Below are 14,639 nucleotides of genomic sequence, written 5' to 3'. Positions count from 1 at the left end.
TGCTGCTCTATGATGCTCATAGGCTGACATGCACCTCAGATGAGCTTTCTGATTGGCAGATTTCCTCCGAAGGGTGAGGGGGGTCAAAACAACACAGCTGTGCATGGCCAGGATGTCAACGTTGAGTAAAAGTGTTTTGATATTTACAAGAGTTTCCTGGTTGAGATATTCCTGTTTCCAGTCACTCCCCAGTGAGAATATGCAAAAGGGGAGGGTGTGGAAAGTATCTTTGCCAAAAAGCACTCAAAGTGCTCCAAGCTCCTCGGTGACGTTGGAAACACAGTTCAGCTTTACTGGCAAGCAGAGCTCCAAGGTAGTGGCCTCATCTGTGAACACGAACATCAAGCTACTGATTTTTAAAACAAGTTTAATGCTGCATGAACGGAATGAAACTCCAGATCGGAACACGTACAAATATTTACAGTGGAAAGGCATGGAGCTGTCCCAGAAGACACACAGAGAAACCATGAGATCCGAACCAATCACTGCTTCCAATACATGCCTATTCGATTTTAGAAGACACCAACTGTCTGTGTGGTCAGGATTACCAAACAAAACAGGAGCTTTCTGGTTTGACAGTACTTTTTGTCTGAAATTAGAACCTTGTGGCAGTGCCCTGGGCAATTCCCTTGGTCTATTTAGAAATCGAGATTATAACCTGCTTTCCATTCATATATCTTATGTTTATGTTTTATGCTGTTGCAATATATACTTGGTTTAAACAACATATTATTCAGTATATAGCAATATATTTCATTTTCATGTGGGAACATACCCCCCTCCTACATATTTACTTCAATATTATCCAGCTACTGAACATTGTTCAATATCTTGTGTTCATTTGAAACTCTTCCCAAATCTTTCAGCAATGAGTTTGACTATTTTAATTATTCTAAATTCTTACATGGCTATGATATCACTGGTAGAAACTTTTTTATTCACAGATGAGTCATTAATGTGATAACATTTTATCAATATACAAATACAACATCAAAAGAGTTAAATTTTCAGGTTACTCCAACATTAAATACATCAGAAAGTTCTGTTTTTCTTCTTAGATCATTGAATTTTAGAAAACTTTCCAAGCTAAAAAGGGAGCAGAAAGCTGTTGATTTTGTAAGGTATTAAAATAATAATAAAAACGCATAGTTGAAATATACGACACCTGCAGAGATAATGCTGTCAGCAAGAGGCTAAATGTGTCAAATAAATAGCTCGCTGAACGCCCACAGAATTTATGAATGTGGAAAGCATTTAATACGTTTGGAAAACTAAGAAAATTTAACTATAAAAAAGAAAATAAAACTGAGGTCTGCCGGTAAAAGTACAGTTACCCCAAAGCAGAAAAAACAAACAAAAACACATAAAAAAGGGGGGAAACTCCTGCAGGTCTGGGTACATTAAAACCACATTTCTTGGGTTACAGGACTGGGACACTGGTTTGCCGTGACTGTTCCAGGAACAGTAATGATTCAGTACACATATGATTGGCCTGGTACGGAAAACAGGGCCAGGACACTTACCTCTGGGTCATTTCACTTGTGTTCCCAGCTGTACCAGAGGCTTGTGAAATGTGGCCATATGTGAACACTAGAAAATATATGAACACTGTATGTATGAAGGATGCATTACACAGGGAGATGGCACCAGCATAATTATAATTCTGTACACATTTTTATGTCAAGGTGTCCAAAAAGACCATCCAAAAACTGCATAATAGTATTTACAATTTAATATACACAATGTAATCATTGACTGCCACAATCAATAGAACATATGAAAAATAATCTTGGAAATAACAAACTGAACCAAATTTGACTGACGCACAGTTAGTAGTAACAGTTCGTATTTACTCAACGGTGAAATTGTTTAAACTGCAGAGAGAGCTCAGAGATACTCTGACTCGCAATGCCATGGGGCTTTGGGTGACAACAAGCCTCTGTTCCCTCTGACCATAAACGTGCTTTGTACTTAACTCTGAGCGTCGGACTCAAGCAAGCGCCGTGCGGTTTTCCGCTCCTTCCAAACCTTGAATTGCAGAGCCGAAACGCTTCATTCTTTTCAGCCTCTGCAGCGATCATAATGTTCTGTTAGGGACAAAACATGGGGAGGCCCTTGCTTAAATGTTAAGGACCGCGCCAATTTTGGTTAGACTGAACGGAGGCCATAGTCTCTCCAGAAGTACATTCGCATCATCAGTGTTACAGACACACATTAAGTCAAATGAACAGATGAACACAATTACACAGACATTGGTTTCCATGGCTCTTCAGTGTCTCTCTGTGACTCCAGAGTCTTGAAGTACAACCTCATTCCTTCAAGGACAGTTGACAATGGACAATTGAACCTAGAAAATTGGACATTCGAGAGGTGTGTTCTTAATATGCTAAAATATAGTGCCTATATTACAAAATTCATCAATTATTGTCACTTTCACATAGGAAATTTTAAGCTTATATGGTATATAGCCTATGTTAAAAAATTGCATATATTGTAAAATCTATTCTATAATATATGCATAAAAATGAACATACAGTATAAAATTGCCAATAATTGATATATTTTGAAATATATGCAGCATATTTTGCACATATTCAAATACTTACTCCTTTTATTTTTGCTTTTTTACCTTCTATTAATATACATTTTAATTTTTCAGTAAGAAGTATGCTACTTCGTCTCCATGTTCCTCAGCTCATTTACAGACTAAATGCATCAAATGTGCACTATGCGCTAACTGGTGTCTTTTTACATTTTATTCACCTAGGAACAAAAAAAATGGCCATGAACCAATCAGAATACATAAACAGAACACATGGCTTTGACTTCACTTCACTAGAATCGGCTGGTATCACACACATACTATACTTCACGGTGAATGATGTCACAGACCCACACCACGGCCCATTCCATCGTAACCGTCCTGCTCCATGGAAACAACAGCCTCAAAGCTTCGATTTGATTGGCTGAGCTGTTAGCTCCTCCTTGTTGGTCTGGCGTGCTGACAAATCAGAAGCACCGTGGAAAACGTCAGCCTTACATTCAGTTGACTGATCCATGTATTCAGTGGGGGAGAGAATAACTTACATGCTCTTGCTCGTCTCCCACCAGTTCAAAGGTGTTAATATAAAAAAGCCGGTAACATGAAATGATATTTAAAAAATAAATAAACAAAAAAAAAGCCCAGCACTCTTTTCTTTCTCCCAGTGGCTTCCTTCAAAAAAGAAAAAGTCAAAAGGAAGTCCACTGAATTTGTATTTACTTAATTTCTTTTTTTTTTCTTTTTACAGCCAGGTAGTTCTCCCATTCTTTTTGTTTTCCGTAGAAAAGAAGTTCCTCTGAGAAGGCGGAGGAAACCAGTGAGGTCACAGAGAGTGGGCGGAGACAGAAAGAGAGAGACAGAGACAGGAGAGAGAGAGAGAAAAGGAGTCAGGGGGTGGGGTGGGGTGGGGGGGGGGGGGGGGGGCGGTAAGGACCTGTCTCATCGCAGCCTGGGGGGGGGTGGGGGGGGGCGGTGAGGACCTGTCTCATCGCAGCCTGGCGGGGGGGGGGGGGGGGGGGGGGGGGGGGTTGGGGATGGGCGGTGAGGGGCCTGTCTCATCGCAGCCTGGCGGGGGGGGTGGGGGGGGTGAGGGGGGGCGGTGAGGGGCCTGTCTCATCGCAGCCTGGCGGGGGGGGGTGGGGGGGGGGCGGTGAGGGGCCTGTCTCATCGCAGCCTGGCGGGGGGGGTGGGGGGGGGGCGGTGAGGGGCCTGTCTCATCGCAGCCTGGCGGGGGGGGGTGGGGGGGCGGGGCGGTGAGGACCTGTCTCATCGCAGCTTGGCGTTCCCGTATGTGTTGCGCTGTACAGACACCAGTTTCTCGGTGCAGGAGAGCCGGGTCTCATGCAGGGAGCTCCGCCAGGCGGCCCCGGGCGGCCTGACGCCCTCGCTCCTGCACTGGGCGTAGGTGACGGTGTCTGTCCGGCTCTGGATGTAGGCGCTGCGGAGCAGGGCCCTGCAGTAGTGGCTGAGGCGCTCCGCTCGCCGCAGGATCAAGTGCGCTTTCCTGGACCGGGAAGGGGGGTAAAACCACAACACATGGCAACCCACATGAAACAGAAGGACTATGTTTCCAGCATGCCTCAATTACACCACTTACAGTATGTTTCAAAATAAAGTATTTATTGCTGTTTACAAACCTGGAAATGTACAGTATATTCTCAGTGCAGTATAAAGTATTAAATTGCATTTATAAAAGTGGTGATAGCCGATACTGATTTTACAATACGTGCAGCAGTATAGTGACAGTACGTATGCAACAGGCCTTTATGGTAAATTATAAAGACACAGCCTCTACATATGACATGTGATATGAGGGGTATCTGTGCAAGTGTGGGCCGTGTCAGTACCCCTGAGAGGAGAGGAGAGGCAGGAAGGAGTACCGGTGAACAATCAGAGACTGATCCTGCATCAGTGAGGCTGAAACTCAACCATATATCTACTGAAAGATGACTGAATTTGGGAGGGGGGGGAGAGAGAAAGAGAGAGAGAGAGAGAGAGAGAGAGAGAGAGAGAGAGAGAGAGAGAAAGAGGGAGAGACTGTGCTTGTGAGCGTGGATAGAAGGAGAGAGAGCAAAGGAGAGCAGAAAGGGACAGTGTCAATGTGAGAGGACAGTGGGATAAGGAGAGGGTGAGGAACTGCTGATTACAGCAATTAATCATTTTATAATGAAATTATTTCATTATTATATTCACTGATTGAGCTTTATTTTGTTTTTTTATCTTGTGATTTATCGTTTATTCCTTTTTTCATGCATTATGTAATGTGCTCTGGCAATAATTACACAATGTATTTCACAAATTTGAATTTGGAGGGGAGAGAGAAAAAGAATGAGAGAAAGAGAAGGACAGAGAGAAAGCATGACAAAAAGAAGGTGAGGGAGAGGGAAAGAAGAGGAGAAGGGAGAGGGAGAGAGAGAGAGGGAGAGAGAGAAAGAGAGAGAGAGAGACAGAGGGAAAGAGAGAGAGACAGAGAGGGAAAAAGAGAGACAGAGAGGGAAAGAGAGAGAAAGAGAGAAAGAAAGGAAAGAGAAAGAGGGAGAGAGAAAGAAGAAGAATGGCATACTGGGCCTGCACTGGCAATATGCGCAGAGTCCTTGAGAGAGGGGCGGTGGGGTTTTGGGGGGGGGGGGGGGCGGTTGAGGCCAGCTAAAGGCTGCTGCACTTCCCCACCCGGCAGACGAGCCACCGTCACACTCCCCCACCCTGCCCCGCCCCTCTGTGTCGCCCGAGGCTGCCACAGACAACCCGACTGACACCCATCCCTCAGAGTGCTCAAAACCATGACATTACGCAGCCTCGGTGTTGGGAGAGGAACACCCAGCGGTTTGGAGGGTGGGGGGGGGGGGGGGGGGGGGGTCTGTCTGTTCGCTGCTGTCAGCATGCCTCTTTCATTAGCCTGACACGCAACGCAGGCTCTTTTCTCACTCGCCTGCTAAAGAGGCGAGGAAATTCCACTGTCTAAAACAACACGAGGGATGCGGCGGGGACCGCACCAAGCGCACCAGCGAGCGAGTCGCCTCACAAACACACGGGGAGGCCGATCTCAGGACAGGGGGTCAGAGAGGCGGCCGAACGGGGCCCGCTTCAAATGCTGCTCACATCGGCATTCAACAATGAGACATTCACACACTGGCCACAGAACCCGGACCCGGACCCGAACCCGAACCCTAACACTGCTCATATCGGCATTCAACAATGAGACATTCACACACTGGCCACAGAACCCGGACCCGGACCCGAACCCTAACACTGCTCACATCGGCATTCAACAATGAGACATTCACACACGGGCCACAGAATCCGGACCCGGACCCGAACCCGAACCCTAACACTGCTCATATCGGCATTCAACAATGAGACATTCACACACTGGCCACAGAACCCGGACCCGAACCCGAACCCTAACACTGCTCACATCGGCATTCAACAATGAGAGGCCACAGAATGAAAGCGCTTACCAAAGGTTAACCGATAGGTTGTGTGTTTAATTCCTAGACGAGGCTATGCCATCATATCCATGAGCAAAGCGCTTAACCTCAAGTACTTCAGCAAAGCCTCCTCTGCACGAGATCCATCGGCTGAGCGGATAAATGCTTGTCGTTTCCCTGTATGTAGCAGAGACAGAGCGGTTCTCCAGAGGCAGCTAAGAGATGCATAATGTCAGCCAGTTGCTGATTGATTGGTCCTTGTTTGGAAGCTGGTGGAAAATGCATACAAATGGACTCTAAACACGTTTCCATGTGGTTTTACTGCTATAGTAAACTTTTTAACGTTAAATCACCGTTTCCTCAAAGCTAACGTTACCTAGAATTTCCAATCTAGTGTTCTAATCACACCAGTTTGACCATAAGCATGAAAGGGTTAATGCCCTCAAAGGGGAAACAATAACAACAACAATCGTTAGAGCATCATCAAACAGGAAACTCAAAAAACTCAAAAAATAATCAACATGTGATAGAAATACCTATCACTGCTACTTTCAAATATACAGTGTTATGCCTACTGTAGAAAATGTTAAAATACATGACATTTTGCAATATATAACTCTCCAACATATGCATGAAAATTAATCCTAGTGTAGTGAAATATACCAATGCATTATTTTCAAACTTCTTAAACATATTTTTGATACCTGATTTTACAGAATTATATCTTGTGTGTAATCAATGGCTTGAATGAGTGATAGAGGTGCAAGGAAACTGAAGGAAAGAGGGATGGAGAGAGAGAGAGACAGAGGGAGAGAGAAGCAGAAAGGCAGAGAAAGAACAAGAGAGCGAAAGAGAGAAAGGGTGGGGAAGACAAGGAGAAAGGCGGCAAGTGACAAGAAAGGCAATGAGAAGGAGAAAGTCAGGGCGGGGAGAAAGGCAGGGAGAGAGAGTGAGAGAGAGAGAGAGAGAGAGAGAGAGAGAGAGGGGGGATCAGGATTCGCAGACCTAAGCTGTAACTCTTTATCGCGTTTCAGGTGGGATCTGAGCAGCCAGTGTTTACTCCCCCCAGTCGGTTTACATTAGCGGCCCTGGCCCTGGAGGTGACAGGACGAAGCCGTAAGCCTGCCATGACAACCGTGAGACGGCGGCCCCCCACCGAGACCAGCCAGGACTTCCCCGGTCGAGCGCGGCAACGGACCTGACAGGACCCCCACGACACGCCCGAGAATCACATCGGTGCCGTTAGCGAGTTGGAGGGGTGAGGACATCGCCCCCCCCTCCTCCCAAAACCGTTCCCTTAAAAGGATCTTCGCTGAGCTGCAGGATCTCAAACCAAACACCATCCGTCAGCAGTCAGCAGAGTGTCACAACGCTGTTTTTACTGTTTTACATTAGAGGGAAATAAACTGCATTCCTCATGGCATCGTGTGGTTATGCTTAGGTCACGGCTTGTGGTTGTAATGCGGTACAAATTATACTGTTCCTATTCACACCAAACCATTGTTTATACCCAGAAGCGCGTTCAACAGCATAATTAATAAGATAATGATTTTGGTGTTGACAACAATACGATATTTTCAATCACGCTCATTGCCAGTGTTGTGCTGATATGAGCTGCAGACACCAGCGTGTGCACAGAATTTGATTTATTGGGACGTTAAATTTGCATTTGATGGTGATACGCGCAGCTTCCTGTACCTTATCATTTCCCTCACCTTGGTCACCTTTCATTTTTTGACAGCTGTTGTGTTTTCGGGTGAGCACTCACTGGAAGGGGATTCTGGGAAATTAAGTCCTTCTGTCAAGCCAGGGGTGGCCCACTGCACTACAGATATGCTATTAACTATGACAAGATCTTCAGCTCTTCGCTGCTGTTTCCCTCCTGCTTGTTAGGTTCTTGTTAGAAATAAGGATTTATGATGTTGTCTGCGTTCCTGTGTTAGTTATGGATGTTCTGCTTGTGACCACCAACCTTCAAGAATGTTCACATTGAGGCAGCATGTCAGAGCTCTTACGGCTTCAACAATGGCAGAGAGAATTTTCAGTGTGAAGCTAAATATCTAGCTAAATATCTAACAAATAGAATATCTGTGGCTGCATCATGCGGATGGCACACGCAGCACACAGAAAATGCTGCTCACTGCACATGCCTCAACACTGAGATTTAGGGAGGACCCTGAACAGCAAGGTGGCTTACCTGGGCCCGAGTTCGTCCTCGCTCCGCCAGACGAAGTCGCCAAACTTCTCGTAGTGGGCGTTGTAGTGGTGCTGGACGCGGTACAGCATCGGGGGGGAGATCTCCATCAGGGTATTGTAGGCCGTCTGCTGCTCCTTCCCGCTGGTGTAGCCGTTGTACAGGTTGTACACCTTATCTGCAATCTCTATTGGACAGCCCCGCAAAGCACAAGTGAGTCTTTTTCACTGCACAGAACAAGAGCATCACCAGCAGCAGCAACCGAGGAAAGGCTGAAGTTCAATGTCGACAGAGCGACACAGTCAGGCCATGCTTTACAGGCACCAGGTGGGCTTCTGTCAGACACTGGAGTAAACCAAGAGAAAGAGTTTACTTGGACGTGTGGATCATCTGGATGCCAGCCTCATAAGCATGTGGTGGATATGTCCAACCAAACACGTTCCCTGGGGTTCATTCTCTAATGCTTTTTGCCTGATGAATCCCATAGTTGTATGGGCGCAGTGAGCGTGTGAGTGCACGTCAGGGCGGGCTTGTATGGGCGCGGTGAGCGTGTGAGTGTGTGAGTGCGCGTCAGGGCGGGGTTGTATGGGTGCGGTGCGCGTGTGAGTGCGCGTCAGGGCGGAGTTGTATGGGCGCGGTGAGTGTGTGAGTGCGCATCAGGGCGGAGTTGTATGGGCGTGCCGTACCCTCTGCTCTGCTGTCGTCCACGATAGGGCAGGACGTCCTCACTGTGACGAAGCTGGACTCAGAGCGACTCCCGCGACTGTCCAAGGCATACAGAGTGAACCTGAGGAGGAGGGAGAGAGAGGGAGAGAGGGAGAGAGAGAGGGCGAAAGAGAGAGATATTACATTACACTGACAGACACTCTTATCCAGAGCAACTTACATAGGTAAAACATTTTTAAGTACCTTGCCCGAGGGTACAACAACAGTACAACAATGCCGCTCTCACGTATCTTAAAGGACAGGGATGTGTGGCACATGTAACCCATGGAACCATGGGAAAATCATACCAAAACAGGTGGGCGGGGAATCAAGGGGTGCCGTGTAGGTTCTGCCGGTGCTGCGTGCCAGAGCGCAATTTTTCTTGCAGAAAATGTGCCCCGCTGATACGCACAGACCCCCGATGACAGCCGTGGAATCTCCTACGTTAAAATGCCCACGATTCCCTGCAGACATGCACCCAAGATTCCAGGGGGATTTCGTTTCTCTCCTAAATCGTCCTGGAGCGTTATGCGAAAATGGAGAAAACACGGGCGCTATCTGGGGCCGGAGCGGGACCCCCGTGCGCAGACAGCAGCGGTGGTCTGCCCGGGAGAGTGAAATACTGCACCCGTTCTGCCGCTGTCCACCCTCTGTCAGACCACCCAGTCCACCTACACAACAATCCACGAGATTCAGTCATAACAGTGCACAAGACACCACCAGCCCCGACTCTCTCTCTCCCTCTCTCTCACACACACACACACACATACACACACACATACATACACAGCCCCCCCCGGCTCTTCTGATAAAGACTTCTTGGAAGTTATGTAACCTTTCCAAATGGAAAACAGTCCTCATAAAAAGATTTGCCTGGCTTGTGTGTATTTTCTCAGATGACGAGTCATTAATTGCGCTGCTTTGGAGAGACTAGGTGTGTACAGTGAGTGTGAGTGGTGAGTGAGGAGAAGAGGGCTTTCTGTTCTCACCACACAGGAGATAAGCAAGCTTTAGCTGAAAGAGCTTTCAGTGCTGCCCGCATTCAGGGGCCACACACAGATTCATTGTGACAAAGTCAAAATGCACACACATGCATGTATGCACACACATGTATGCATGTAGTGTATGCACGCACTCACACACACACACACACACACACACACACACACACACACACACACACTCATAAACGCTTGCCCACATATACACACACAAATGCATACATGAATGCACACACACACACACACATGCACGCGCACACACACACACATGCATGCACGCGCGCACACACGCACACACACACACCGCATGCACGCACACACATACAGACACACACACACACTCACACACACTCACACACACACGCACACACACACACACACACACACACTCATAAACACTTGCCTACACATACACACACACACGCATGCACGCGCGCACACACACACACACACACACACTCATAAACACTTGCCTACACATACACACACACACGCATGCACGCGCGCACACACACACACACACAAACACACACACACATGCATGTATGCACGCGCACACACACACACACACAAACACACACACACGCACACATGCACACACACACACACACACACAGGCACACACAGTGCACCACCTTGGAAAAGCATTGCATGATGTAGGGTCCCATTACATCCTAAAATAACACCTACAGGTACTTCATGTAATCCATAGATAATACCATACAACACTGCAATCTCAATAAGGGTGGTTCCTCTTATGTTGCATATCACTAACACTACACTGTGGTTACACTGAATTCCAGCCTTAGTCACTTTGAATAGACTTGTAGTATACCAGAGAGGAGAAAGCAACATGCCGAAAGTCCTCTAAACTCACTGCCCGGAGTTTTTCTTTCTCCGAGTGTGCAGATTTTTCCAAACACAAGTCAGATTCCTGCATATGAAATGCATTGTTGTTTTACTGCTGAACTAAAGCCATAAAGAGAGGACATGAATCCACATATAAGTTATATTTTTACTGATCGGGATGTATATGCCTAAAAGGAGGAACAATTAAAAGGGTAGTGTTACAGTCACTGCTTTTTTTTAACTCTTTTATGAGCCTGCTTTGTAAAAGCTGGTTTGAGGGACCCTCTCTGTCTTTACTGATCTAGCAGCCCGAGTCTTCAGACCGCTGACTGTTTTTTTTTTTTTCCCTGTTGTTTTGAATCTCGGCCAGTTTGAACATAGCTCGCATTTTTTCTCCAATGTTGTTCTGCATCTGGAAGGACGTCTGGTATTCCCCCAAAACCTCACTAAACTCACCGGATTCCAGATTCAGTAGGCACCCGCCAGCTCCGCACCCATCCTGACAACACCACGTAGAACAATCACATTGTTTGAATTATGCGGTCAGATTACAGTCCGGTGACTTCAAGGGGCTGTGTTTTTTATCAGGCAATTGGGAGAGTTTGGTTTTGGCCTGCCAGCCAGCTTGTTGCCGGTCTGTTTGTTTCAATGTCAGAAATGATGAAAGGTGTTTTTCTGTGCATTCCCATATCCCATTGTGTCTAAATCCCCTACTCCTCTGAAATAAAGCTTTCCCAGACGCAGACGGAACTGTTCCTATTTAAAGCTCTTATTAGTAAAACGAGGGGAGGAAAAAATGGGACAAAAGCCATACTTTTATCAATGAAGACATGAGGCCACATCAGACCAGTGGGAACCCGTCTTTTTTTCATTCAGGGGAGAACACATGGCAGTCTGGCCGGCCTGCTCGGCTGTGTTGGTGCAACTGTCATTCACGCTTGATCTGTGGATAAACCCGTGTCCAAGACTGAACCAGTCAATCTGGATCAATTGTAGATAGATCGCTTGGAGCAAACACAGGCCCCCGCAGAGAGAAAATTACAAACAGATTGTCCTTCTCTGTCAATCCGCCTGTCTGTCTCACAAACAGATACTGCATGGATGAAAAATATTGTTGGACTGCCTATCTGCCTTTCTATCTCTCTCTCTCTTTTCCTCTCTCTCACACACACACACACACACACACACACACACACACACACACACACACACACACACACAGTCTGCATGAATAAGAGGCTCAAACAAGCAGCCTTTCTTTCTGTCTGGTAGACAGACTGCACAGATGAGAAGCATCAATATATTATTTCTTCCCTACCCTATGTCTTTCTCTGTCTCCGTCTCTCACAGACACACACATAGATGGCATTCGTGAGAGGTACACACAGATTGTCCGTCTGTCTGTCTGTGATGGATGAGCACAGACAGAGCATTCTTCTGCAGCGCTCCACTAATAATCCTCACTGATGAGGATCACCAGAGAGAACAAAGGCAGTGAAAGCCAACGCAAGTCGAATCTGACGGTATCATGCTGGCAAAACTCTTCCTCTCATTTCATTTTCCCTTGCTGTCAGCACTTCACTTCTCGCATGTGCTTCTTTTTTTTTTTGCTGCATATTTATGACACTTCAGGCAGGGTTATTTATGTTCACACCCAAGTGCTGAGCAACCAAATAAATAACGCTTTATTGGGACAGCGGGTTGCTGGGTCAGGTTTGCTGCGCTGAGGTCCTGACTCCTGGTGGTCATTCGGAATCCCACGGTATTTACTGCAGCGGGGCAGGGGAGTGCTCCCCCGGTGTCCTGGCGAACTTCCCAACCTGTCTGTCTGGATGTAGACGTCTAATTACCGCCAAATGCCCCGCCTCTTCGCCCGCCGCAAACGGGGCGCGGCTGCTCCGGCGTGGTGCGGCCGCCGCCCGCGCACGCGGACGCTAATTATGCCTGCGCTCGAAGGTGTGAATGTGTCAAAGTCAAATAAAGGATGTACGCCGCGGCCCGCGTCTGACAGCCATCCGAGCGCTCGCTCTAAAGGTCGCCCCCTCCGTTTCAACAGATTTACAGACTTTGCCGGTGGCGCCTCCTGCGGGGGCTGCGTATCGGTGGTAGTTAACGTGAATTATTCCCCTTCACTTTAAAGCGCCGTGAGAGCCTTAAAAGGCAGCTTATAAAGGCAATATATGAATGTATTCATAATGCATAGAGTAATAATTCAAGCTGTAAAGCGTTTGAAATTCTGGTAATAATCACATCGTACCTGGCTCATATCTTAGGGCAATTATTCAAAATGAATAATAGGTGTCAATGGATTGTGGGTAGGGGGTTGTCAGGTACTACAGTATGAATTAGAAGCTGATTTTATAAGGACCTATCACTCAGGTGATTGGGGGTATTTGAGGATACAGTTACAGGTAAGTCCAACTTATATTAAACTACATGTTGGCCAAAATGTGCCAATTTACCATGCAGTCTTCAGCCTGAACTGTTGGTTTTAATATTAAAACGCCAGGAGTAACAAAAATACCAATCTGTGCAACAGCATTTCTCCCCTCAGAAAATCTGTGGAAAATATCAGATATAAAGAGCACCGCCACCCCAACAAACACACACAACCCTGTCTACCCTCAAAATAAAAAAAGAAAAACCAAGATCATGCTTCAATATTTAGAGCAGCCATGCAATTTCATGAACAACTGTGAAATCATCAATACTAAATTATGAAGCGCAATAAAAAATGAACCATAGAAAATATTTTCTCGCATTAATGAGACCTGTTTTTGCTCATTATATTTTATGGGGGTGTTTTATCTCTCTGTATGATGCCGTAAAAATGATCACTCTGTCAGTGCTAGCCCATGAGAATGCCTTTGCTATGACTGCAGGCTGTTAGATCCAAATTCCAAAAAAAGGCACTATAAAAAATTGGCTGTAGTAAGAAAAAGCAATAAACCATGCAGGCTAATTACATGTACATCACAGACGCTGTCAGGGGAAAAAAAAAATTAAAAAAAGGTACATTTTGAGCCAATCAAACAGTGGAAATCCCTTGTGGGAGTCTCCGGCCGTTATGGTTCAAAGCCAAGATAACATTCTGAATCGACATCAGCAGGTTTCCTTGGCGAGGAGTCAGGATTTAAACACGTACAGTTTACTCTCTGCACATTTAATCTGAAAGGCAGTGATTTATTTTGATGGAAGTGGTTGAAACAGATTCTTCAGCACTGACACTGTAGAACTGTGGTGCACACCGATCCAGTGCTTCCATCGACTTCTCAATTTAAATCTATAAGGTCATTTTAGTATATATCCCTCAATATGTGCGTACAATATACATCGGAGAGAGGCAATAAATTACAGATTTTGGAAGTGATAAAACACTATTCCAGCCATTGCACAGTGTAATTGCCGTTAAAAGGCACATCTGATTTATGTTACAGTTCACTCTTCAAGTGCTATATGGTAATAAATAACCAACAAAAAAAGCTTCCATCACCAAGTGAATGTGCTCATTTCTCACTGAGTAGAAATTTTGCTCAAATTAGGAGCTCTGAAATACAATTATTTCCAAAAAGGTGCCATTATTGTTTAAAAAGTTGCTTTCTTTGTGTTTCAAAAAAGTTGCTTGCATTTTCTTTTATTTGAGCTGACAGTCTCTCTGGATTAGAAAGTAGACGTCTTCACTGCAGAAAACTTTCACCTCCATAGAAGCTGTCATCAAAGCCGGGCGGGTTCGTCAGCTGCTGTCCAGCCATTGGACAAGAGACCCTGCCAATTACAGTAATTTTCCTTTGTCTTTTGTCTGAAGCCAAATTCTGTGAAAATGCAAAAGGCACACAATCAAACCTCAGAGGAAAACTACTGCAGAGAAACTTTCTCTAGAGCGATGCATTTTTGTTAAATAACAGCAACTTATTTGAGAA

At 46.0% G+C, this 14,639-nt stretch overlaps 1 protein-coding gene across 2 annotated transcripts in view; it reads right to left on the bottom strand.

Annotated features, from left to right (window-relative positions):
• Positions 1-3,788: 3,788 nt before the first annotated feature.
• The window catches only part of LOC118777460 (astrotactin-2-like), a 286,377-nt gene continuing 275,526 nt past the window's right edge, over positions 3,789-14,639 (bottom strand). For both annotated transcript variants that reach the window (XM_036528373.1, XM_036528374.1), the window contains 3 exons: positions 8,851-8,951; positions 8,168-8,351; positions 3,789-4,046 (listed from right to left, as the gene is read on the bottom strand). In XM_036528373.1, coding sequence (XP_036384266.1) covers positions 3,809-4,046; positions 8,168-8,351; positions 8,851-8,951 — 523 coding nt within the window. In that variant the 3' untranslated portion in view covers positions 3,789-3,808. The remainder of the gene's footprint in view (positions 4,047-8,167; positions 8,352-8,850; positions 8,952-14,639) is intronic.

The sequence above is a fragment of the Megalops cyprinoides genome, chromosome 5, assembly GCF_013368585.1.
Source record: "Megalops cyprinoides isolate fMegCyp1 chromosome 5, fMegCyp1.pri, whole genome shotgun sequence".
In the NCBI taxonomy this organism is placed as follows: Eukaryota; Metazoa; Chordata; class Actinopteri; order Elopiformes; family Megalopidae; genus Megalops; species Megalops cyprinoides.
Note: the sequence above shows the minus strand (reverse complement) of the source record. Positions and strands in the feature narration are given on the sequence as shown.